The sequence below is a fragment of the Cokeromyces recurvatus genome, assembly GCF_025118155.1.
Source record: "Cokeromyces recurvatus strain NRRL 2243 chromosome Unknown BX663scaffold_15, whole genome shotgun sequence".
Lineage (NCBI taxonomy): Eukaryota > Fungi > Mucoromycota > Mucoromycetes > Mucorales > Mucoraceae > Cokeromyces > Cokeromyces recurvatus.
In genome coordinates, this window is record NW_026251401.1 from 605312 (window position 1) to 628114 (window position 22803).

Below are 22803 nucleotides of genomic sequence, written 5' to 3' on the forward strand. Positions count from 1 at the left end.
AGCAATAAAATAAATGTAACATAATTCGATGTTATGCAGAAATAAGATTAAACACGGCAAAAATAATTATTATCCTTGAAATTGTCACATGAAAAAAGTTATGCAGATAATAATTTATGAATAAATAAAATCTTAGAGATGAGCCACTATTGTATATAATATAACTCGAACTAGTTTCTTTCTTATGCATATAAAAAAATACCAAGGAATTGTTTTTTTTTATTTATTTTATTATTATACTCATATTATGTAGAAAAAAAAAAAAAGGAATGCTAGTTACTCTTAAATAAATGCATGCAATTATATAAATTATTCTCTAGAAATATCACGACCCCAGAAAGTCTTTTTAGTCCAATCAGTAATAACCAACCACTTATTACGAGCAGAGAAAAGATTAGAAATATAAGCAGAACGCCAGAAAGCAAAGGTAGCTACACCACCTGTAGCAACATTACCAGGACCAAAGGGTAAATCGGCAATAGCCTTATCAGATCCAATGTAACAAAGAGAACCTTGGTGGGAATAATGGAAAGGCTTGATATCCTTGGCCTTTGCAAGACGACGTAATCGTTTAGCTCTTTCTTCTTCAGTCTTTGCTGCTTCCAATTCAGCCTCGTTCTGTTCAATAGCATAAAGTTGGGCAAATACACGGGCCAAATATTTGCCCTGTTGTGAAGCAACTTGGGCTGTAGGGGCGTATTTGGTGGCTGTTGCATCACCCAATGCAAAAATATCTTGAGCACCTGACATACGAAGCCAGTCATCAACAGCTAAACCACGTCTAATAGTTTGAGTTTCTGGATATTGTGCCATTAATTTCTTAATAAGAGGACGAGTGGTGTTACCAGCAGCCCAAACAAGTAAACCATAAGGCATTGATTCCTTTTCACCATTAGCATTTTGGACAATAATTTCCTTTTCACGAACCTCTTTCACCATTGTCTTGGTATGAATATCAATCTTTTGTTCCTTGAAGGTAGATTCGGTATATTCGATCAATTGTTTAGAGAATGCAGGAAGGACATTTGGCATTGCTTCTACAAGTGTAATTTTAAGTTTATTCGCAAGTTCTATTAAAAAAAAAAAGTTAAGTAAATTGTCCTTCTTCATCTGAATTTACAGTTTTCCCAACAATCATCCTTAATTTTAGAATACAAGTACTTTACCTGGATACCAACGAGTTAAATCTTCAACCAAGAAATCATGGAGTTCGGCTGCATATTCAATACCTGTAGGACCACCACCTACTACAACCATGTGTAATAAACGTTCAATTTCTTCAGGTGATTGACCAGGAAAAGCAGCTGTCTCAATACAATCCATTAATTTAGTACGAATCTTTTGAGCATCCCATACTTCTTTTAAGAAGCAACCATATTCCTCAACACCTTTAATACCAAATGTTTGACTCTGTGCACCAACACCAATAACTAAATAATCATAAGGAATTGTACTCATTGAATTTTCTCCCTTAATATCGGAATTATCTATTATAGATTTAAAGTTAAAATAAAGCAAAAAAAAAAAAAAAAAAAAAAAATGACATAATTTTCGCATCAATAATAAATGATGTATTTACCAACAATTGTAATAACTTTCTTTTCTGCATCAATGTCAGTACATTCAGCCTCATATACCTTGACTTCATTTGCTTTATGACGAGCAATGAAACGAATGGGTTCAATAACCGAACGAATATCGATGGTGCCAACCGTACAAGAAGGTAAAAGTGGTGTAAATAAGAAATAGTTACGTGGAGAGACAACAACAATATTATAAAGATTAGTATCGACAGATTTCAAAAAGGATGTACTAGCCCAACCACTACCAAGCACAACAATTGTCTTCTTTTTAGGATCAAATGGAATGGGGTCTTCAGTAGGATGACGATGATAATACATGCCTAATCTTTCACTGATAAGCTATCACATAACCAAAAAAAAAAAAAAAAAAAAAAAAAAAAAAAAAAAAAAAAAAAAAAACGAGAAAAAAAAATTTTTTTTACCATAAAAAGTGATACCCAAGAAACCTACAGTGCCAACTGCAGCAATACTCTTAAAATTATTCCATCTTCTTTTCTTTGATGCTTGAATAGTATTATTAGTGATAGTTGAATTAAATCTATGCTGAAATGTACGTTGTACAATAGGCGCTTGACGAGAAGCAGCTATAAATATAATATTTTATGAGGATTATGTGATTTTCATAAGCAAATGACTATCAGGTATTACCTCTTAATATTCTAGTAGTTGATAACATTATTATTTATAATAAATAAATAAATAAACGAGGGAATAAATAAATAAGAATAAATAAATAGAAAAGTATGAAAAATAAAATAAAATAAATGAAATAAAATGAAATAAAAAAATACAAAGAAAAAAAAAAAAAAAAAACTGATTAAAGATAAAATTAAAAGCGGGAGAACAAATGTAAAACTGATCACAAACAACACAGGGGGACAATAACAATAAACTGAAACAGTTTCTTAACAGGGTTTAAAAGACAATTACAAAAAAAAAAAAAAATCTATTGTATTATGTAATATTTAATATGATTTTTTTTTATTGGCTTATAATAGTAGAAATAAATATGAATGTTAATGATAAAAGAATATATAAACAAAACTGAATTAGTTAATTGATATAATATGTATAGATGTGTGCGTGTGTGTGAGTGTGCGTACGTTTTTTTTTATAAGGGTTGATTATTTATGGCGGTGATGTAATTAGATAAGAGGGATATTATTATTTTTTCTTATTGAATTCTGCTGCCCTGGAATCGAATTCAAGTGAATCATCGTACTCCGATGGTTTTAATGCATCAGATTCAGACATGACTTGCATACCATTACGAAGGACACCAATACGCATTGAAGTTAACAAGTTACGAGCACCATTAGAATGGTTATAAATACCACCATTGAAGGCAGTTGTCATGTCTTTACCAATAGCAGTTGAAAGATACTTGGTTCCTCCAGGATGTTCTTTTATAAAATTAGCTACATCATAGAGAACACCTTCAATCAATATCCATTTCTTATTTTCGTTCAATACAAGTGATTGAAATTCTTCCCAAGTATAAATAGGTAAATCCTTAAGAGGTACACCATAAGTGAGAGTTGCTTTTTCACGTTGAATACGCTTTTCTTCCATGAAGATACGTCCCTTCTTGACTTCATTAGAAGGAAATTCCTTCAATTCGTAGGCAAGACCAATCCAAGACAAAGCAGTAATAAGCCATTTAGTAGGATCATATTGACCAAATTTGATAGCGTTACGATAATCTTGAGGGAACTGGTGATGGAAATTGTGATAGCCTTCTCCCATTGTGACGAGAGCAGTGATCCAGTGATCACGAGGGGTATTATGATCGTCAAACGTAGATTCACCTAACCAATGAGCCAAACTGTTTACACAGAATGTAGCATGATGAACAAAGATAAGACGAACTACGCCAGCATAGAAATATCCGCCCTTAAAAAATAAAAGAGATGTTAGTCTTTCTGTTTAATATAAATATATATAAAAGCTTGAACTTACTCGGAAATCACCCCAACCATATCCAGCAACCAAAGTAGGGAAGATGAATCCCATAAAGAGGGCAAAATAAGGATAGTATTTATGTTGTAAAGCAACAACAGGGTCAGCCTTAAGATCAGCAACATCAGAATAACCAATACGGTTCTTTGGACGGTTAACTAACATCCAACCTATATGAGAAAAGAAGAAACCACGATGAGCACTGTAAGGATCTTTATCAGTATCAGTCCATCTATTATAATAATAAATTAGTATTAAGAAGTTTGAGCTTTTACTTTTTTTTTTTAATATGTACCTGTGATGAGCACGATGACCTCTAGACCACCAATAAATAGAGCCTTCAACAGCACCAGAACCAGCAAAACAAAGCAACCAACGTAAAAGAGATCGGCCACGATACGCACGATGAGACCACAGACGATGATAACCTGCAGTAATACCAAGGCCAGTAATGAAATAATAGATAATGGCCCAAATCATTGTTTTCTTTGTTAATTCAGTAGTAAAAATACCATAAAGACCAATGAGGGGAGTTCCTAATAACAAAGTAGCATGTACCCAATTGACATGTTTTGTCCAATTCTTTGAAGTGATAGTTTGATCAAAGAGAGGAGGCATCTTTGTCTTTGGTAAAGGAGCCTTCATTGACTCTGTCTTTGTACGTTCAAGAGATGTAATCGTTGCGGTATTTGACATTGTAAATAATCTCTATCTTATACTATCTATGCGTATAATTCTGTATATAAATAGAAATGGTGCTATCTCTCTTTTTCTTTTTTTTCTCCTTTTAGTTCCAAAAAAAAGAAAAGAAAAGAAAAAGATACTAGTAATTAAATAAATAAAAAGGACAAAGTTATGTATTTAATAAAATGAAAATTCTTATGTTCTTTTTATATGTTTTTGAAAAGTAGCATATGGAATAAATCCTTGGACCATAAATTGTTGGGAGATGGGGGCCAATTTTGGGGTGTGACCACCCAATAGGAAGTTGTGTACTAAATGTCCCTTTGCCTTTTTTTTTACTAGATAAAATGTAGTATTTCATTCGTTTAAATTAGCTTTTTTGTTTTCAGTCCTTCAACAAATCAATTGTCTTATCATTATAAAAGGCTAATAATAAACTGATTTATTCGGACTACAGAATATATATTGTATAGTGTATTATACATGTATATTGTAAACAAAAAAAAAAGCTACTATTAAATTTAAGAAATATGAAAGATTGTGTTACAGACAGATAACTAACCCAAAAAATGAAGCACCCAAAAAGCACGCATTTATTGCTATCCCTCTGACTTGTGTATGATCATATAACTATCACATTGAGCATTTATATTTATCTCAGCCTAAACTGACTTTTTTTTATCTCCACATTACTATTTTTTTTTTAAAGCAAAAAAATTTTCTCAACCAATAAAATATTTTTAAAATAAGGGCATGATTAGAGATCTTGTAAAAATATAAGCTCTTTAAAGGGGAAGACTGTGCTCTTCACATACGTGATTTTATATATTTTTAAAAATTGTCCATTACATTTCAATAACTGTTTTACTAAGGTACACTGTATTTTTTCAGGTATTTTGTACTCTAATTTCTGAATATGTATTTCTTTTTATCATTTCAAACTTCTGAAGCCCTGAATTCACCGCTTTAACAGCTATAAAATTTAAAAAACTTTCGTTTTTATTTATACGTTTATTAAAGAGTTCCTATTGCATCGTATATATGTTTTCTCATCTTTACTGTATTATTCCCATTTTTACTATAACCTAATACAATTAAAAAGAAGCTTTTGATCTTCTCATCTAAACCACTGCAACATATACGGTTTCTTGTTCCTACAATATATCGAGTATTTCTAATTACTGCATGATAAATAATACTTGGTCTTTCTTTTTTTTAAAGAAAAATATCTTTTTTTGATACTTATGTACATAAACTTTATTTTCTCTTTGGTTATTACGTTTTTTTTTTCTATATTTTTTACTGCATGTAGTGTGCCTCTTTATGATAATTTAAGCGATATTTTATCCTCATGCTACTTGAATCTAAAGCGTAATTTTGTTTCAATTAATTTATAGGACATGGAGAGAATAATTTCGTAGTAAATTATATCATTGATCTACTTTTTGTACTTCAAAGTATCTATACCGCGGTTTGCGTTGAAAAATAATAAAAAAAAATAGGAGAAGAGGAAATATCCTTGATGTACACATTTTCTTTGTATTTTGTCGAAATACTCATGTTTTTATATTTTCCGATAATAGATTGTTGCTGTGTGACCACTACGTATAGCTAGAAAGTTATCAGTATTTCTATTTGGTCAGAGGATATTGCTTTGGTTTAATTATACATGTATACAGTCTGTACGATAAATTTTGCACAAAGTGGTATTGGTGGTGCTGTAGCTTATTCAGGGAAACATTATATATTAGTTTGTAGCTTGAATCTGCAGACAGTCGAATTCTATCCTATATAAATTATTATGCATAAATATAATTTCTTTTCTTTTCTTTTCTTTAGAGCTTTAGGGCTATAACCATAGTACAAAGATTTACTTAAAGTTTAGAAAAAGTAAGATAATATGAATTATGTTTGTATAACCTTTACTTTAAATACATTATTAAATAAAAGCTATCAAATATAGTCTTTTATAACCCGTTGATAAAAACTTCATTAAAGTCACAATACTTTGAAGGTTACCGTTGTAAGCTACACACTAACCAAATAAAAGTTATTAATTATGTTTAGTGCAAGAGGCTTTTGCGCGAACAGATTAAAAATATATAAATACAGGATATTTCTTTTCATTTTAAAAAGGAAGCTACTTCCTCTACGCCATTGATCATCAAAAAAAAAAAGATAATAAAATGAGTTTTCCTAATGTATTCTTGAGTTCTCCAAAACTTGTTTCCAAAGATAGTTTGGATCCCTCATATGATTTTTATTGCTTCTCTGTTAATTGGAATTGCCATTGGTTGAAAAGTTCAAAGAATCGGTCTTGGGTGTACTAGCTGGGCATTTCTTCTTATTTTCGGTTAGTCTTTTCATAACCTGTTATAATTACTCCACAATGTACAGCTTAGAAAGATTTAAAAGAAAAACTTATTTGATTATTATTATACTCGAAGGAAAATAAAGCGGGTCTCAGAGAGCATGCACCATATGGAAAGTCGGAGTTGAGTCAACAAGGATTATTTTAAGAACGATATACAATTAAACATTGCAGTAATTGATCATATTGCTATAATAAGTAGCAACGTATTTACAGTCGTTCCAACGCCAAAGAGCGTTTTTTTTTTTTTTTTTTTTTTTTTTTTTTTTTTTTTTTTTAAAAAAAAAAAAAGTGCGGCTAATGAATTTTCCCAAAGGACGGCTTTAATTTTTCCAAAAGGCGGTTTTGATTCATTCAATGGGCGGTTTAATTTTTCACAAAAGGCAGTTTATTACATCCCGATAAATGGTTTCTTACAACCCAATGGGCGGTTTTTTACATCCCAATGGGCGGGAAAAGATATATGTGTTTATCTACTAAGAAAGTCTAAATGAGCACACATTTTTTATGAGGATAGACAGGGGAGAATTGTTGGCGAAGAAGGGCGCAATGCTATGGATTGGGAAGAAGAAGTGCATACCCATCACCTAGACACGCTAACCCGCCTTAGACTATTGAAGGTTTAGATGCTGAAATGGAGGAAGCTGCAAACATAATAAGAAACCAGATAAAGCATTACGATGGCTACTCCAGCGAACAAAAACTACTTTTTGTTTATTACAAAAGCGTAAAATCATGTAATGCTGCTAAATCTGGTAGATTAGCGGGTGGAATTGCTGAACGACAGCACAGAAGTGGGCTAAGAAACTCAAAGAGGTCAACGATTGGAATACCTTGGAAAAACAAACCAACAAAGTCAACAGGCCAAAGGGGCGGCTTGAAGAAAGACATAAGATTCATTTACTTAACTTTTATGATGACAACCCTCAAGCCCAGATTCTTGATGTAGTTGCTTCACTGACAGAAAAATTGAAGGGTTTATGTTAAAAGAAACCAGTGCTAAAAACTTTTTGAAAGACAATTTCTAACAAAAAATCTTTAAAAAAAATCTAATAAACGATGCAGTTATTCTTCAAGAAATTACTATAAAAGTTAAGTAGACTCCTTGGGTGTGAAGTAAAATGCCAAATCTTAGTTTAGCAGTGATCACCAATCGCGTTGGAACTGCATTTCAATTATAAAAGGGTTGGTGAATGCGAAATAATTCTCAACAGATTTGATTTCTCGACGAACAAATACATCGTCGATTACAGTTTCTAGCTTGACAGGCTTAGAAACAGCAATGTTCATGTTATTGCTTCTTATAAAAGTCAGCAAAGCGTCTCTCAAGTTACTCTCTGTGTGAAAGCCAGCATTGAAATCACCACACTGTGCTGGAACTCTTTTTGTCGAAGGTTTCCACGATAAAAATATATCGAAGTAAGTCTTGATAAATTTTGTATTCTCATACTCATTCACAACAGCTAGCCTCGCAGCATTGGTCTAATAATGTAGTATCAGGTTCCCTCAAGAACAGAGATTGACCCTAGTTCATTTAGACTGAAAGTTCAATCATCCAAAAAAGTTGAGGAGTTCTATTCCTAAAAAAAAAATGCAACTGGTTGGATGAGGGTCAAGCAAAAAATATGAAAAGATATCCGTAAGGTTTGTTTAATAAATGCTGTCAAGCAATATATATCATGTATGGGTAGATAGTAGTATTCTCAAGGGTAAGAGAAAAAATAGCAGAAAGAAGAGAAAATAAAGCTTGGCACAATCTGTGTACCTTCATAAACTGATCATTAAGATGTAAAAAATTAGAAGCTTTAATGATTAATGAGGATATATAGAGAATATGAAGAATAATGGTGATAGGTGTACAGATAAAGGCAAGCAAGGTCGAAGGTACACCATTTCTGAACTTGTTACTTTTACTGTTGTTCATCGCCACTCGAATTGTCATCTGTGAAACCACTAAACCAGAAGGGCTTTTATGCGTCTAAATGCTCCTTTTCTTTTGACTTTATAATTGACTTCATTGATCCTTTTTGGGATAAACTGCTCTTGAGGCTCAGGCAGTAGTCCTATATAGTGATGTAATACATGATGAGATAAAGGTACTTTTTTTTTCATATAACAGTTACGGTACCTTAAAATATTTTAGAGAGTTGATATATTCTTTAATGGAACCATTTCTTATGAGCTCAACACTATCAGGAACATCTATGTCAGCAATCTTATCGACTACAAACCAATTTCAATCAGTTTGATAGTATATTAACAGTTCCCCTTCTAGACGTGATATCAGCATAGACGGTATATATTTAATTTCGTTGTTATTCTTCTTGTAGTTTCTAAAATATATTGCTGAGCATAAAACTGTCTTTATCTTGTCTTTAAAGTACTTTTTTACTGAAGACTTCTTTGCATATTCCACCAAACTCAGATCAGCAAAAGTCTTCCAAGGAACGGTTACCCTCAGATCAATTTTACATTGATAACCTACTTTCTTACAAACCATAGGAATTGTATCGCCCCTAGAAATAAATATGAGTCTTTGCATCTCAATAAGGCGAATGATACTTACCATATCAAGCGGATATCACAGCCATGAAAGCAGTTTTCCATAATAGGAGCATACAACTTATTGATGTAATCCTGCTCGCTATTATCTTCATCTTTATCATACAAATACTTATGGCTGGTCATTGATTCAAGTCTAAAGTAGAAATATTAACGAGCGATTATTTTTTATTTGCTTTTAAATTATATACTTACATCTACAAGTATATTCTTTTAATATATTTGTTGCCATCCTTTGTCTCATCTATTTCTTTGATGGCTTTGCTTAAGAATTCAACATCATCCTCAATAATTGAAAACTTGGCAAAAATAAAAAATTAACGGAAAAGACATAGAACCAAACATTAGATATTTATCTTACCTTCTCAATGATGTCGTCAAACGCAGCAGTTTTAAGTGTAGCTTGATTCAGACGCTTCTTTGATAATACTTCAATAATTTGTTGTTGCTGTTGCTTATTGAACCCCTCCACTGCCAAACTTTTCTAGTGCATGATGCGAGGGAGTCCATGGTCTTGAAGCCTATTGAGTAGCCATTTGTTAACTTTATCTATTTTTCCCTTCTTTCTTTTTTCCCTTTTTTCTTTTGAGGTTCTTGGGTTTTTAGTCCCACCCTCTCGTCTTAATTGATTTGTAACTTTATATACACTTTAAGTTCCCCTTAGTTAGCAGTAATGTTTAAAAAAAAACGAATGCATAATAACTAATAAAGAGTATAAATTCACGCCTGTTGCTTATTGAATAGGTCAAGGTGAGAGTCAGATGAAATATCAGAGATATCAATAATTCTGTTCATAGCGAGCCTATAAATCATATTAATGAATTAGAAGCTCATATAACAGAGTAAATAAAAAATAACCTACGTCGTGAAGTAATTGCTCTTATAGTCAGTAATATTAGTCTCCTTAGCGTTAGTAGTGATGATTGCCCCTACACTTTTTCTTAAGCCGTCCAGATACAACAAGTCCCTAGAAACCTTCTAATATTATAAAAAATATATTAGATACAAACATCTTCAATTCTAAAATTATAAATTACAGGTGTTCTTTTTTGACGTTTTGCTTCTGGAAGTTTTTGATCGCTTTTTTTAAGTAAAGCCTCATTGAGCGTATCCTTTTTTTTTTTTTTTTTTGTTGCAACTCGTCTTCTACCAAACTTTTCCAGTACTCTATTGTTGTTGCTAGTAGCAAAGTCTATCAAAGAACGCAAAAATTAATTATTTCAAAGAAATAAAATTAAGCAATTTACAACAACTAATAGGATGCTTACGCTGTAATCATTGTTTTTTATGTTTATGGCCCATTCACGATAAGCTACGTTGTTGCTCTTAGATGTTTCATCAACGGAGTATCTGTAATCATCTTTAGCATTTTGATGCAGATCAAAAAAATAGCCTCCTTCGAAAAAAAAGGATGGTAGTCCATTATTGTTGTTGTAATTTTTTGATAGCCAAGAGATTGAATCCCTAAACTTGACTGTTAGACTACATTCTCTTGTAATTTAGGAAGAGATGCATACCATACAGGTCTCCTTGTAATGCTTCTGGTCTTGAGAGGCATTTACAGTAAAATAAGATAAAAGCTATGAATGAAATTGTTTTAAGTGGTTACATTGGGTGACGTATCAAATATTGTAGCTGGCACGTATTGGCAGCAGATTAATGAATTTCTATTATCCCTTTTTTTTGTGATGAAAACAAACACCCCCAGGGCGGGGTTTCTAAATGGAAAATCGTACTCTGATATTGTTAAACGACTACCAACTAAACAACATTCACTCATGGATCAGGCCGTCAATGCCAATCCTCCCTTTACATCGCATTTGGATCTTTCGAATTCCAGCCTGGAAGTGAAGGTTGTTCATATTAAACTTTGGTATCACACCCGAGCTGATGGTGCTTGTCTTTTAGACATCTCAAAAGTATCGAAGATCTCTGTCGAAGATCATCTCGATCAGATCGCTGATCTCTACGTAGGGACAAAAAATTCCTATGGTATTAAATTTACTGGTCGTCAGAATACACAATATATTGAAGTGTACCCTAAAACTGAGATTAAGAACGATTTTCTCTCTAACGGTGTGCTGTATGAAAAATTTAACGTTAGACTTCTTCCATTTGGTCCTACTGATGTGCTTTTAGACAATATTAGAACCACTTTAGAAAGACATGGTAAAGTTTTGGACGTATCATTAAATTATGATACCCGCAAAGATTGGTTTTTGGGTTCTGGTTCGGCCGTTATCCAACAACTGAAGGATGGTCAAAGCAAGCCTCTTCAACATTCTCTCTCTTGGAAGGATGATGAATATTGTTATGCCATATTTCCTAATATGCCGACATAGTGTCGATACCGTCACGGTAATGATTATACCAAATACGAATGTAAAAAAGCCTTAGATCGCATATTATGTTATTCTTGTGATAGATATGGACATAAGTCCGCTGATTGCGACAATCCCAAGTCTAAGAAGGCTACCGCTATTAAAAGTAAGAAATTTAAGAAAGTTAGAAAAACTTCTGTAGGTCTTGATCGCCCAGCTGAACCTTCGGTTGGACTTTTAAAATCTAAATGGTCCCCTCAAGCTGATAAAGAAACTGCTGAAGATAAATTGGGCAGGAAAGAAGGTGGTCAAAAGAATAAGAAGAACACTATTCTTGATATAAACTTTACAAAAGATGATGATATGTCAACTAGTGATGAGAATTATATTTCAGGGGATGAAGATGAAGGGGATTCTGATGCCTCCATAGATTATGTTAGTGACGGTGAGATAGATCAACCTACTAACCCTACGTCTGATAATAATGACAACCCCGTCGACATTACCTTAAAAAATTTTGTAAGCTCCACCCCAGCCAAACATTCACTTATGGATAATAATGGAGCAAAAATTTCTCAGAGAACTAATGCTGATGTTTCCTTTCGTAAACCAGATGATGATAATGGTGGCTATATAATTCAACAGGAGAATAATCCTTCATTGAACCAATCGAATTCTAATAATCAATGATTGGAAAGAAACTACAACTTAATTATGGAACGCTAAACTGCAACAGTTTAGTTAAAACAAGCTCTTCTACAGAACAATCATTATATATTCGTCACCTTCGAGAACAACGACTCGATATTATTTGTTTTCAAGAAACCCATGCCTCTCCTTCTATTATTAATTCTTTAGATATCCAGTTCCAAGCTCAACAAACATTTTGGACCCCCCCCACTGTGGTATTATTTCATTTTCTACTCAATATATTCTGACACAAGTTAATACTGACCATATATTTACCTCAAATCGTTTTATTTTATGCAAAGTTCAGCATCCTCATAATTTTTACACTCCTGTTTTGATTGGCAAAAAGATAAGGAAAGACAAATAAACAGAAGACAAGCCTGTGAGAACTTTGTATAGTTTATTAAAGATAATATAAAAATTGTACAACAGAAAACTATGAGGGAAAAATCGAGGGCTATTTATATGTTTTTACTAGGTAAATGATATTTATAGAAATATGATTCAGATAAACAAGTATTACTATAATAAAGTATTTTACATAAAATGTTGTCTTTGAATAATTCTACAATCAATAAAATATATTTTTATTCTTTTTTTTTTCTCCCTGAGTTGTCGCAGTTCCTAGAAGCATAGCGAATTATTATCACTGGGATGAGTGACACATCAATATTAATTCTCAATGAATGTGTCTAGTTGCAACAATACCAATTATTAATGAGTTACTATCATTATCATTGTATAAGATCTTATTACTTAACAATATTCAATATTATCAATGTAGATATGATATGTATTACTCATGAACAATTATGTAATTGAACACACCAGTTATAATCCTGTTTGAATTATGTATATAATTATTATTAGTGCTCGAGCATTTTAACAATGACTATTATCAAAACTGAATGTAGAATGAATATTATGCTGTGGAGTACAGTACACTAGTTTTATTTGAATAACCTCTTTATTATGTAATAAATGATGATTTATTTCTATTAACTTGGTTGTAAAGACAACTACAATCATAACATACTCAACTGTCTCCTACCCTGTATTAACACACTACAATCCAGTCAATGGCGTAAACTTAATAATACAGCTCTTACTAAGACCTTACCTGCACCTCTTGATAGCCTGAACACCTCTACCCTTCTTCGACATTGCTATAATTTTATTGCAAGGAATTTCCAACTTACTCTCCAGCAAAGGCACAGCAAATTATTGTCTGTCTGTCGCCCGTCTTTATCCATGGACCCCATTCTGTGGTTACCTATGCTCCCAATAGAACGTAGTCAACTCATTAGATGGCGGCTGGGCTGGCTACTTGGTGGTACTCCTAAACCATGTCAATGCAAATTACACAATCTAACAAAGAAACACAGTATCCATTGCTTGCGCATCCATTCTCAGTTACGCATGTCACAAGACGCAGATGACCCCATCAATCGGCTTCCCTCTCGACCGCCCAAGTCACTACATAAACAGGCCTATTGGCGAATACATTGGATTACCATCCAAAGATTCCTCTATAAATTTGACATGCTACAGCATGGTGCTCCCTACGATGATTTAGTCCTATCTAATCTATCTTTAAACTCACCTTTTCTTCTCTGGCTTAGCCAGCATTTATAGACTCCCCTCTCTTCCTCTTTTTCTATCCTTTTTCCTTCAGCCCAAGAAGGTTTTTTTCTCTAAATACAGATTTGAACTGGTCCGGGCAATTTTAGTATATAAAATACTTGTGCTCATTTGGATTTTATTTAATAAAACTCAACTTTTTTTTTAAAAAAAAATAAGAATAATAAATCAATATTTAATTGTATTTTATACTTTCTTTTAATGCTTGAAGTTTTATCTAATTTGGGTAAACACATTATTTTATTTTAATCACATTCAATGTAACTAATACTTCATATATAATTTATTAGTTATTCTTTCTTGTACCAAAGGATTCAGTTTTTTATATGTTGTTCTCTTTACCTCTCCACAATTTATATCAACTTTTTGTCTTATTTTATTTCACTTCTTTTTTTTTTCTCAATAATTTCTGAAAAAGCTTTGTAAATCGTCCGAACTTGGAGTTAAAAATATCCAAAACGTGCAATATACTTCTAATTCTTGATCTTATTCCGACCCGAGCAATTTCAATCAAAATCATTTAGGCTCAGTTAATTCGTGCACCCTCCCCCCCCCATAATTTTTAAAGAAGGAACAATAAATACATGCTGTTTATTGGATCTAAGACATTTCAAAAGCAATAAAATTGAATCACTATGATGTTATTTAATTTTGATCCAAAACAATATTTTTGTTTGCATAAATTAGCAGCTTTTATTCTCTTTTTTCTTTTTTTTCTTTTCTCTTCTTCTTTTAGCTTTTATAATAAAAATGAAAATAAAACCTTCAATTATAACACTAATTTGTATATGTTTATGGTTATTCATAAGTCCTTCTTTTGCCATTGGTAAGTTTGTTATTGTTATTTCAAAAAAAAAAATAGTTATTAAGTCCAGCCTATTTAGTAAGAACTGAAGAACTAGCTGAATGGACAAAAGATGGTCTCGCTTCCTATTTTAAGAAATACAAAATTATTTATGATAAAACACAAGATCATCCTTCTTTAGTCAAGATTGCCGAGTCCTATAAAGATGCAGCCTCTACTAATATGAAATATTTTGGTGACAGTGTTGATAGAATTCTTTCAGGGTTCACAGATAGTCTTCAAAAGAATACACGTTTAGCAAGTAATGACTTGTCTGGATTCATTACTAATTTAAAACATCAATTGCGTCAGTTAGAATTAAAGGGTGAGCTCACTCAAGATCATGTTCGTGCTATCCTTGATAAAGCTCATCATCAAGCGATACGTCAAAGAATCATGACTGAAGCGGAGTGGAAGAAGGCATATGCTGTTTTTCAATCCTATTATCAACAGCCAAAATGGTACCAACGCGTTTTAGGTTTTAAATCTCAAGTGGATGCTGGTGCTTCCTCTTTGAATCAATGGATTCAATCTGTCATTGATCATATTGTGGCTACAGGGAGTATGACAAAAGAAGAAGCTAAAACCCTTACTGATGAAATTCGTACAAGTGTAACAAAAACAGATCTTCATAACCTTGGTGATAAAGCCTGGGTTGAAGAACTCACTCAATCTATCACAGATCATACAAAACTCGAAAAAGATAAAGTTGAAAGTATCATTGAATCAATTAAACATGATATTGAAGGTTATAAAATCTTTGGCCTTGAATATACTGGTCAAGCAAAAGAAGAAGCTAAGCACTGGTATGGCCGTACTATCGCTTATTGTCAAGATGTATGGTATCAAATTCAAGCATACATCAGACAAATTCAAGTTCGTGTTCGTCGCTTTTGGTATTCTCGTGAAGTACAGAAAACAAAGAAAGCTGCTGAAAATGCAGCCGAGAGAGCTTCAGACTCACTCATGTCTGTCGCTAGCTCTATTACAAGTGAATGGCAAGATCCTGGAAATTCTAGAGCTCGTTCTCGTACCATTCATTCCGTTTTATCAAAGGCTTCAAGTGCAGCTGTTCAAGCTACAAACATGATTTACGATATGGATTTGAAAAATATCGATTTGAAGGGAACTTTTGCTCATTATTGGACTCAGAAGGAACATGATGCTTATCGTCGTTTAGGTTATACAGAGGCACATATTGATTGGATTAAAAATTATCTATATAAAACTTTTAGAAATCAAAAGACTCTTGCTCGATTTAAAGCAGATGAGGCAGGTATTGCTATTAGACGTTATTTAGAGGATTTAGGGATTCAATCACCAGCTCAAGTAGAAGATTCTGTTCATATGTTAAAGCGTCATTTAGAGTTGTGGAGAACTCTTATAGACTAAGCGAAGTAATTACAATTTTTTTTTCCTTTTAAGTGTATACTCTTGTATAAAATGTATGAACAATAATATATAGTATGATTAATATTAATAAAGTATATGTATAAAGTATTCATTGAATAAGTATATAATATTTGAAAAAAGAAAAAACGTATATTAAAAAAATAATTTAGTTTTTATGAATATATGCATGTATATTTTTATACATATTGAATATGATGTTTTTTCTTTCTTTTTCTTTTTGACAATGGAATAAAAAGCAAAAATAATATACAAGTTAAGAATTATAAGCATAACATAGCGAATATCTTGTATAAGCAGCTGAAACAAAGAGAGATTTTAGTTGACTTGGCATTGACAAGTATAGATAAATATGAAGATCTAGAATATATAATATTTGTATTCAAGTTATTATCTCAGGTCTGCAGAATATTTCAAATCATAGTGATGTTAATTATAAAAACTACAATATATCATAGAACAGAAATATAAACGCTTCGAAATAAATATGATGTATATCAATATAAATATATAGAAAGAAAAAGATAAACCGGTATATATCTAATATACTTACTGAATTTCCTTTATAAAGAAATTACATCAAACCTTACTTTATTTGATATACACATGCTAAACTAATTATTATTTGGATGTCTTTAAAAGGGAGCCTATAACGGTATTAGGGGCATATTTATGAACTACATCTGGCATATGTATCGCATTGAACTCTTTAGAAGCATCTTTGCCAGCATATAATAATATAGCTCTTTTCCCACCTAATTTATTATACATACATATAAAAAAATAAAAATAAAATAAAATAAAAATATCAAAGATATTTTACCTGGATGCTCAGACAAGAATGAGGTTGCGTCGATAACATTTCCATTAACTATAACCCAACAATCATCTTCTTTATTATGTAAAGCAATTTCTTCTTCTGTAAACATAGTCTTGTTTAACTCTTGATTAGCTATTGCGTCAAGATGATTTTTCACAAGTAAAAGGCGGTTTTTAGCTTTATTTGTCATATAATAATACTTGTTTTTATTCTTTTATCGACAATAAAATAAAAAGACTGCCTATATCGAATGTTATTTTTTTTATAATATGTGTTTGTGACATATTAAATAAGTCACAAGTACTTTTTTCCCTAGTCTTCATAGCAAATATTATAAAAGAAAGATACAATCATTTAAACATATCTTTCAAACTTTAATTTAATTTGACACTGTTCCAAACTATTGTATTAAAGAAATATCCTTTACTTGTTTTTTTTTTTTTTTTTTTTTTTTTTAAAAAAAAAGCAAATTTAATGGCATAATAAAAATTTATGTTCTAAAATAGACGTAACCTTTAAATGTGAATATAAATTTTTTCATCTAAAATACAATAGTAAATAAATAAGTGTAGTTTGTAGCGTAATAATTTATTTATACATTGTTTCCTATTTAAACAGTTATCATAAAAATGATAAATAACAGCTTTGTTGCGAATTATTTTTTAATGCAATTGTCGATCATTACAAAACGTCACAATATGTGGCTTAGTCATCCGAGTGTTTTTTTAGCTTGTTTTTAATTTTTTATTTGCCTAGCAGGAAAAAAAAAAGTCGATCGAAATAAGCACATACAGTTTTTTTTTTTTTTTTCTTAATTATAGTTAATTACTTAAAAATGGCTAAAAAGAAGGGAGGAAAGAGAAAGGACGATTATTGGTAAAATATTAATAATTATTTTTAAAGTTTTATAACCTTACTTATATTCATCTATTATTATTAAGGGATGAAGCTTTTGAGGAAGACGCCATTGTTACTGGCGCTGCTGCTCCCAAAGAATCTGAAGAAGAATTTGCTCAAAGAGCTTCAGCTTTTTCTGCACTTGCCGAAATGAATGATGAAGAGGATGATGGGTAAAGGACATGATAATCGATTGCAATTCATTTTTTTTTTTTCTTGACGAATATGATAATAACCAATTTTTTTTATAAAAAAAAATAGTTTAATGGCTATGGTTAACAAAGCTGCCAAAAACAAAATAAAAAAGGGAAAGAAAGGAAAACAACAACCTGTTGAGGAAGAAGAACCCATCACTGAAGAAGAACCACAAACTTCTACTATCGGCACTGATGAACCTTCTCAAGACATTGACGATTATGATTGGGTTAATGACAACAAAAAGAATAAAAAAAATAAGAAGAATAAACAAGCATCTGAACCTGTTTCTCCTGCTCCCGAAGCTGCTGATGGTGGTGAAATCCGTATTTTGACAAAGAAAGAAAAGGAAAGACTCAAAAAGGAAAGACTTAAGGAAGCTAAGCGTTTAGCAGCTCTCGAGAAGAAGAAACAACAAGAGGCTGAAGAGGCTGAATTTGATAAACTTCTTGGTATTGATAATAAAAAGAAAGAGGAAGAAAAGAAACAAGAACAACAGCCTGTTGCTGCGGCTAATGAAGAACCTACCGCAGCCAAAGAAACTACCTCAAAATCTAAAAAGAAGAAAGGAAAGAAGACAGCTGCCGCAAAGGAAGCTGAGTCTGAAAACGCTTCGGCTCCTGCTTCAGAAGCACCTGCTACACCTCCTCCTGCACCTAAAGGTAAAAAGGGTAAAGGTGGTGCCGGTGTTGCTGCCTTGAGAAAGATGCTCGAAGCTCAACGTGCTGCTGAGGAAGCAGAACGTAAACGTCTCGAAGAAGAACGTAGAAAGGCCGAAGAGGAAGAAAGAAGAATTGCTGAAGAAGAAGCAAAGAAGGAAGCAGCTCGTGCTGCCAAGAAGGAAAAAGAGAGACTTAAGAGAGAGCAACTTCGTAGGGAAGGTAAATTGCTTACTAAAGCTCAGAAAGAAGCTCAACGTTTAGCCAAATTGCGTCATGAACAATTGCTTGCTTCTGGTCTTGTTCGCGTCCAAGCTCTTGAAGAGAATGGCGAAAAACCTAAGCGTGTTGTCTATAATAACAGAAAGAAGAAGACTCTTTCTAAGGAAGAACAAGAAAAGAAGAGACAAGAAGCTGAAGAAAGAAAGCGCAAGGAAGAAGAAGAAAGAAAGCGTAAAGAAGAAGAAGAAGCTAAGAAGGCTGCTGAAGCTGAGGAGTCTGAAGATGATTGGGAAAAAGCTCTCCTTAGTAGTGACGAGGAAGAAAAGAAGGAGGATAAAAAAGAAGAGGAAGAGGATCTCAAGAGTGACTGGGATGCCTCCAGTGGAGATGAAAAGGAAGAGGTAAAGCCTGCTGCTCCTGCACCTACTAAGGAAGAAGCTGCACCAGCTAAGAAGGATGTTACACCTGCCTCCACTAAACCCAACATTACATCAAAGAAAGAAGAATCTGACTCTGAAGAAGACTCTGAAGAAGATTCTGACGAAGATTCTGACGAAGATGATAGCTCTGAATATGATTCCGAAGAGGATAGTTCTGAAGAAGAACTCAGCGCTACTCAAAAGCTTGCTCTCCAAAAGAAGGAAGAAGCTGCTGCACGTCGTGCTCAACGTCAAAAGGAGGCCTTGGCCAATCGTTCTAAGGATGACTTACGTTCACCTATCTGCTGTGTCCTTGGTCACGTAGATACTGGTAAATGTTGGGGACGAGATACACCTATTTTAATGATGGATGGTACAACACGTAAAGTACAGGATGTAAAGGAGTTTGATTTGTTGATGGGTGATGATAACACACCTCGTATGGTGCAACACGGTTCAGTAATTAAGGGAGAGGGTATGCTTTACCGTATTGTTCCCGCCAAGAGTGCTGGTGCTGATTCTTTTGTCTGTAATGGTGATCACGTTCTTGTATTGACTATCCCTCAGAGACAGTATGTTCAACGCAAAACTCGTACAGAAAATGGTGTAGCACAAATCATGTATTCTGCTGAATCATTCACTGTCGATCCAGTTACCAAACGTCCTAAGAGACAAAGTTATGGAGAATTTGCTACAGAAGAAAAGGCAAAGGCTGCATTACCACAATGGGAACCATTGATTTGGGAGTGTTCTGTATTGGAATACTTAGATCTCGTACGCCATGATAGTGGTTTAGCTAATCTTTGTTCAATGTACAAACCTATGAACGGTGTTGAATTCGCAGAAAATGCTGGCCAACAATTTACAAACGCTATTACTGAAGTATTTGGATTTAAACCTACACTCTCCCAAGAATTAGACATTGCTAAGTTGTTGGGTCTCTGGTTAGTTGCTGGCGGTAAGATTTTGAAAGACGGACCTGTTACCGCTGAAATGCCTAGCCAAAGAGCTGTCATTGACTTCTTACATTCTTGTGCCAATGTAATGAACACCACCTGTGAACGAATCTTAGATGAATCAAACACTAGAGGAAATGAAATTTTCGGTTTCAAGTTTGGTGATTCATTTGAACAACTTTTGAAAGCATTTGGTGTAGCAGAAAATAAGAGCATTCCTAATGCCATTATGCCTACCTCATTAAACCATAGAAAAGCATTCCTTGCAGGTGTTGTTGATGGTAATGCCAATCTTGAAGTTAGCTCCATCAACAATAATGGACTTGTGACAGCAGAATACTGGGAAATTAGCAGTGAACATGAAGATATTTTGTTGCAACTTCGTAGACTTGCTCGTTCTGTTGGGCTCCATGTTGGTGCTATTGACAAGAAGACATTTGGCTATAGAATCCATATTTCAGGTGAGATGATGCGCACTCTTAACCCATATATTTCTCTCGACTACAAGAAGTCTGTACCTCATGAAGCAGAACCTTGGAAGCAACTCTGCGACAACTCATGGACTTTCTATATTGAAGAAATTGGCCACGGAGAATACTTTGGTTTCACTTTGGATGGCAACTCAAGATTGTTGCTTGGTGATTACACCGTTTCCCATAATACTAAATTATTAGATAAGATTCGACAAACTAATGTGCAAGAAGGTGAAGCTGGTGGTATTACACAACAAATTGGTGCTACTTTCTTCCCTGCTGACACAATTGAAAAGAAGACAGCAGTTCTTGGTGATAAGCGTGTCGATAAACTTAAGGTTCCTGGTATTTTAGTTATTGATACACCTGGTCACGAATCTTTCACCAATTTGAGAAGTAGAGGTAGTTCTCTTTGTAACATTGCTATTTTGGTCGTTGATATCATGCACGGTATTGAACCTCAAACACGTGAATCTATTCGTTTACTTCGTGATCGTCGTACTCCTTTCATTGTTGCTTTGAACAAGATCGATCGTCTTTTCGAATGGAAGGCAACTCCTAATAACTCTTTCCAAGATTCTCTTGCCAAACAAAAACCTTCTGTTAAACAAGAATTTGAAAAGCGTGTGGCTGACACTATTCTTGCCTTTGCTGAAAATGGTCTTAATGCTGAACTTTACTACAAGAACAAGAATTTCGCTAAATATGTTTCATTGGTTCCTACCTCTGCTCACACTGGTGAAGGTATTCCTGATTTGCTTAACTTGCTTATTCACTTAACACAGACACGTATGAGTGAAAAATTGATGTATATTACTGAACTTGAATGTACTGTTCTCGAAGTTAAGGTGATTGAAGGTTTGGGTACAACTATTGATGTTGTTCTTGTCAATGGTTGGTTACACGAAGGCGATCGTATCGTCGTCTGTGGTCTTAATGGACCTATTGTGACAACTGTCAGAGCTTTATTGACACCACAGCCTATGCGTGAATTACGTATTAAATCCCAATATATTCATCATAAATCTGTCAAGGCTGCTTTGGGTATTAAGATTGCTGCTCCTGAACTTGAAAAGGCAATTGCTGGTTCACGTCTTTTGGTTGCAGGACCTGATGATGATATTGAAGACTTGAAGGAGGAAGTAATGTCTGATTTGACAGATTTGATGACTTCTATCGATCGTACTGGTCACGGTGTCTGGGTTCAAGCTTCTACTTTGGGTGCCCTTGAAGCTCTCTTAGAGTTCTTGAGAACATCCAAGATTCCAGTCGCAGGTATCAATATTGGTCCTGTTCACAGAAAGGATGTCGTTAAGGCTAGTGTGATGTTGGATAAAGCAAGAGAATTTGCTGTCATGCTTTGTTTCGATGTCAAGGTTGATAAAGAAGCTGAAGATTTGGCCGAAGAATTGGGTATGCGTATCTTTACTGCAGATATTATTTATCACTTGTTTGATCGCTTCCAAGAATATCATGCTTCTATTATTGAACAAAAACGTAAAGATCAAGCTGGTGAGGCTGTGTTCCCTTGTGTCTTGAGAATGATTCCTCGTGCTATTATTAACAAGAAGGATCCCATTATTATTGGTGTTGATGTTGTTGAAGGTACTCTTCGTTTGGGCACACCTATTTGTGTTGTCAAGACCAATCCTGAAACTCAAGCTCGCGAAGTGATTACACTTGGTAAGGTTACATCAATGGAACAAAACCATAAACCTTTAGAAATAGTGAAAAAGGGTGGAGCTGGTGCAGGTGTTGCAGTTAAGATTGAATGTGCTTCTTATGAAACTCCAAAGACATATGGACGTCACTTTGAAGATACCGATGAATTTTATTCTAGAATTACACGTCAATCTATTGATATTATGAAAGAATCTTTCCGTGATGATTTATCAAAGGAAGAATGGGGTCTTATTGTTAAGCTTAAAAAGATTTTGGGTGTAGATTAAATAACATTTATTATTTGTGTAAAATTTTAAATAAAATAATATTTTAAGCATAGGCATATAAGCATAAACATAAACATAAACATAAAAAAAAAAAAAGGTCTGACATTTAAATTAAGGAGAAGGGGGAGAATAAAATACATATTTTTAT

General features: G+C 33.4%; 10 protein-coding genes across 10 annotated transcripts; 5 read left to right on the forward strand and 5 right to left on the reverse strand.

Annotated features, from left to right (window-relative positions):
• Positions 1–239: 239 nt before the first annotated feature.
• On the reverse strand, positions 240–2385 carry BX663DRAFT_455897 (uncharacterized protein). Its single transcript, XM_051523847.1, has 5 exons — positions 2232–2385; positions 2006–2167; positions 1580–1903; positions 1167–1487; positions 240–1070 (listed from the first exon to the last, which is right to left on the reverse strand). The coding sequence occupies exons 1-5, from the start codon at positions 2257–2259 to the stop codon at positions 310–312; spliced, it is 1596 nt and encodes a 531-aa protein (XP_051382237.1). The 5' UTR covers positions 2260–2385; the 3' UTR covers positions 240–309.
• Positions 2386–2537: 152 nt separating this feature from the next.
• On the reverse strand, positions 2538–4361 carry BX663DRAFT_512271 (delta-9 desaturase). Its single transcript, XM_051527991.1, has 3 exons — positions 3838–4361; positions 3543–3774; positions 2538–3476 (listed from the first exon to the last, which is right to left on the reverse strand). The coding sequence occupies exons 1-3, from the start codon at positions 4236–4238 to the stop codon at positions 2748–2750; spliced, it is 1362 nt and encodes a 453-aa protein (XP_051382238.1). The 5' UTR covers positions 4239–4361; the 3' UTR covers positions 2538–2747.
• Positions 4362–6966: 2605 nt separating this feature from the next.
• On the forward strand, positions 6967–7550 carry BX663DRAFT_512272 (uncharacterized protein). The gene has a single exon (XM_051527992.1). It carries the CDS (start codon positions 7232–7234, stop codon positions 7544–7546), a length of 315 nt encoding a protein of 104 aa, XP_051382239.1. The 5' UTR covers positions 6967–7231; the 3' UTR covers positions 7547–7550.
• Positions 7551–7743: 193 nt separating this feature from the next.
• BX663DRAFT_487044 (uncharacterized protein) lies at positions 7744–8539 on the reverse strand (the record flags this gene model as incomplete). Its single annotated transcript, XM_051524711.1, has 2 exons — positions 7744–8079; positions 8363–8539. The coding sequence occupies 2 exons, from the start codon at positions 8537–8539 to the stop codon at positions 7744–7746; spliced, it is 513 nt and encodes a 170-aa protein (XP_051382240.1).
• A 294-nt stretch (positions 8540–8833) lies between these two features.
• Positions 8834–9954, reverse strand: BX663DRAFT_531553 (uncharacterized protein; the record flags this gene model as incomplete). The annotated part of the gene is made up of 5 exons (XM_051530387.1): positions 8834–9078; positions 9183–9295; positions 9361–9443; positions 9521–9607; positions 9886–9954. The coding sequence occupies 5 exons, from the start codon at positions 9952–9954 to the stop codon at positions 8834–8836; spliced, it is 597 nt and encodes a 198-aa protein (XP_051382241.1).
• A 983-nt stretch (positions 9955–10937) lies between these two features.
• Positions 10938–12170, forward strand: BX663DRAFT_552669 (uncharacterized protein; the record flags this gene model as incomplete). Its single annotated transcript, XM_051531388.1, has 3 exons — positions 10938–11418; positions 11502–11517; positions 11585–12170. 3 exons carry the CDS (start codon positions 10938–10940, stop codon positions 12168–12170), a joined length of 1083 nt encoding a protein of 360 aa, XP_051382242.1.
• Positions 12171–13202: 1032 nt separating this feature from the next.
• On the forward strand, positions 13203–13805 carry BX663DRAFT_436136 (uncharacterized protein; the record flags this gene model as incomplete). Its single annotated transcript, XM_051523166.1, has 1 exon — positions 13203–13805. A coding segment is annotated over one exon (603 nt), but the record flags the coding sequence as incomplete, so codon positions are not given.
• Positions 13806–14519: 714 nt separating this feature from the next.
• On the forward strand, positions 14520–16150 carry BX663DRAFT_474221 (uncharacterized protein). Its single transcript, XM_051524218.1, has 2 exons — positions 14520–14637; positions 14696–16150. Exons 1-2 carry the CDS (start codon positions 14562–14564, stop codon positions 16045–16047), a joined length of 1428 nt encoding a protein of 475 aa, XP_051382244.1. The 5' UTR covers positions 14520–14561; the 3' UTR covers positions 16048–16150.
• Positions 16151–16686: 536 nt separating this feature from the next.
• Positions 16687–16994, reverse strand: BX663DRAFT_436098 (cytochrome b5-like heme/steroid binding domain-containing protein; the record flags this gene model as incomplete). The annotated part of the gene is made up of 2 exons (XM_051523158.1): positions 16687–16820; positions 16889–16994. 2 exons carry the CDS (start codon positions 16992–16994, stop codon positions 16687–16689), a joined length of 240 nt encoding a protein of 79 aa, XP_051382245.1.
• A 726-nt stretch (positions 16995–17720) lies between these two features.
• Positions 17721–22655, forward strand: BX663DRAFT_487049 (uncharacterized protein; the record flags this gene model as incomplete). The annotated part of the gene is made up of 3 exons (XM_051524712.1): positions 17721–17761; positions 17827–17955; positions 18044–22655. The coding sequence occupies 3 exons, from the start codon at positions 17721–17723 to the stop codon at positions 22653–22655; spliced, it is 4782 nt and encodes a 1593-aa protein (XP_051382246.1).
• Between the last annotated feature and the right edge of the window lie 148 nt (positions 22656–22803).

What these genes read in the sequence shown, in the direction of transcription:
- BX663DRAFT_512271 (XM_051527991.1), bottom strand. Translation starts at nt 4,238, where the DNA reads ATGTCAAATACCGCAACGATTACATCTCTTGAACGTACAAAGACAGAG. An exon ending in GGTCATCGTGCTCATCACAG is followed by an intron (nt 3,775 to 3,837) that starts GTACATATTAAA and finishes TTATTATAATAG; the next exon opens with ATGGACTGATACTGATAAAG. An exon ending in ATGGTTGGGGTGATTTCCGA is followed by an intron (nt 3,477 to 3,542) that starts GTAAGTTCAAGC and finishes TTATTTTTTAAG; the next exon opens with GGCGGATATTTCTATGCTGG.
- BX663DRAFT_512272 (XM_051527992.1), top strand. Translation starts at nt 7,232, where the DNA reads ATGGAGGAAGCTGCAAACATAATAAGAAACCAGATAAAGCATTACGAT.
- BX663DRAFT_455897 (XM_051523847.1), bottom strand. Translation starts at nt 2,259, where the DNA reads ATGTTATCAACTACTAGAATATTAAGAG. An exon ending in AACTACTAGAATATTAAGAG is followed by an intron (nt 2,168 to 2,231) that starts GTAATACCTGAT and finishes TTATATTTATAG; the next exon opens with CTGCTTCTCGTCAAGCGCCT. An exon ending in TTTAACTCGTTGGTATCCAG is followed by an intron (nt 1,071 to 1,166) that starts GTAAAGTACTTG and finishes TTTTTTTAATAG; the next exon opens with AACTTGCGAATAAACTTAAA.
- BX663DRAFT_474221 (XM_051524218.1), top strand. Translation starts at nt 14,562, where the DNA reads ATGAAAATAAAACCTTCAATTATAACACTAATTTGTATATGTTTATGG. An exon ending in AAGTCCTTCTTTTGCCATTG is followed by an intron (nt 14,638 to 14,695) that starts GTAAGTTTGTTA and finishes CAGCCTATTTAG; the next exon opens with TAAGAACTGAAGAACTAGCT.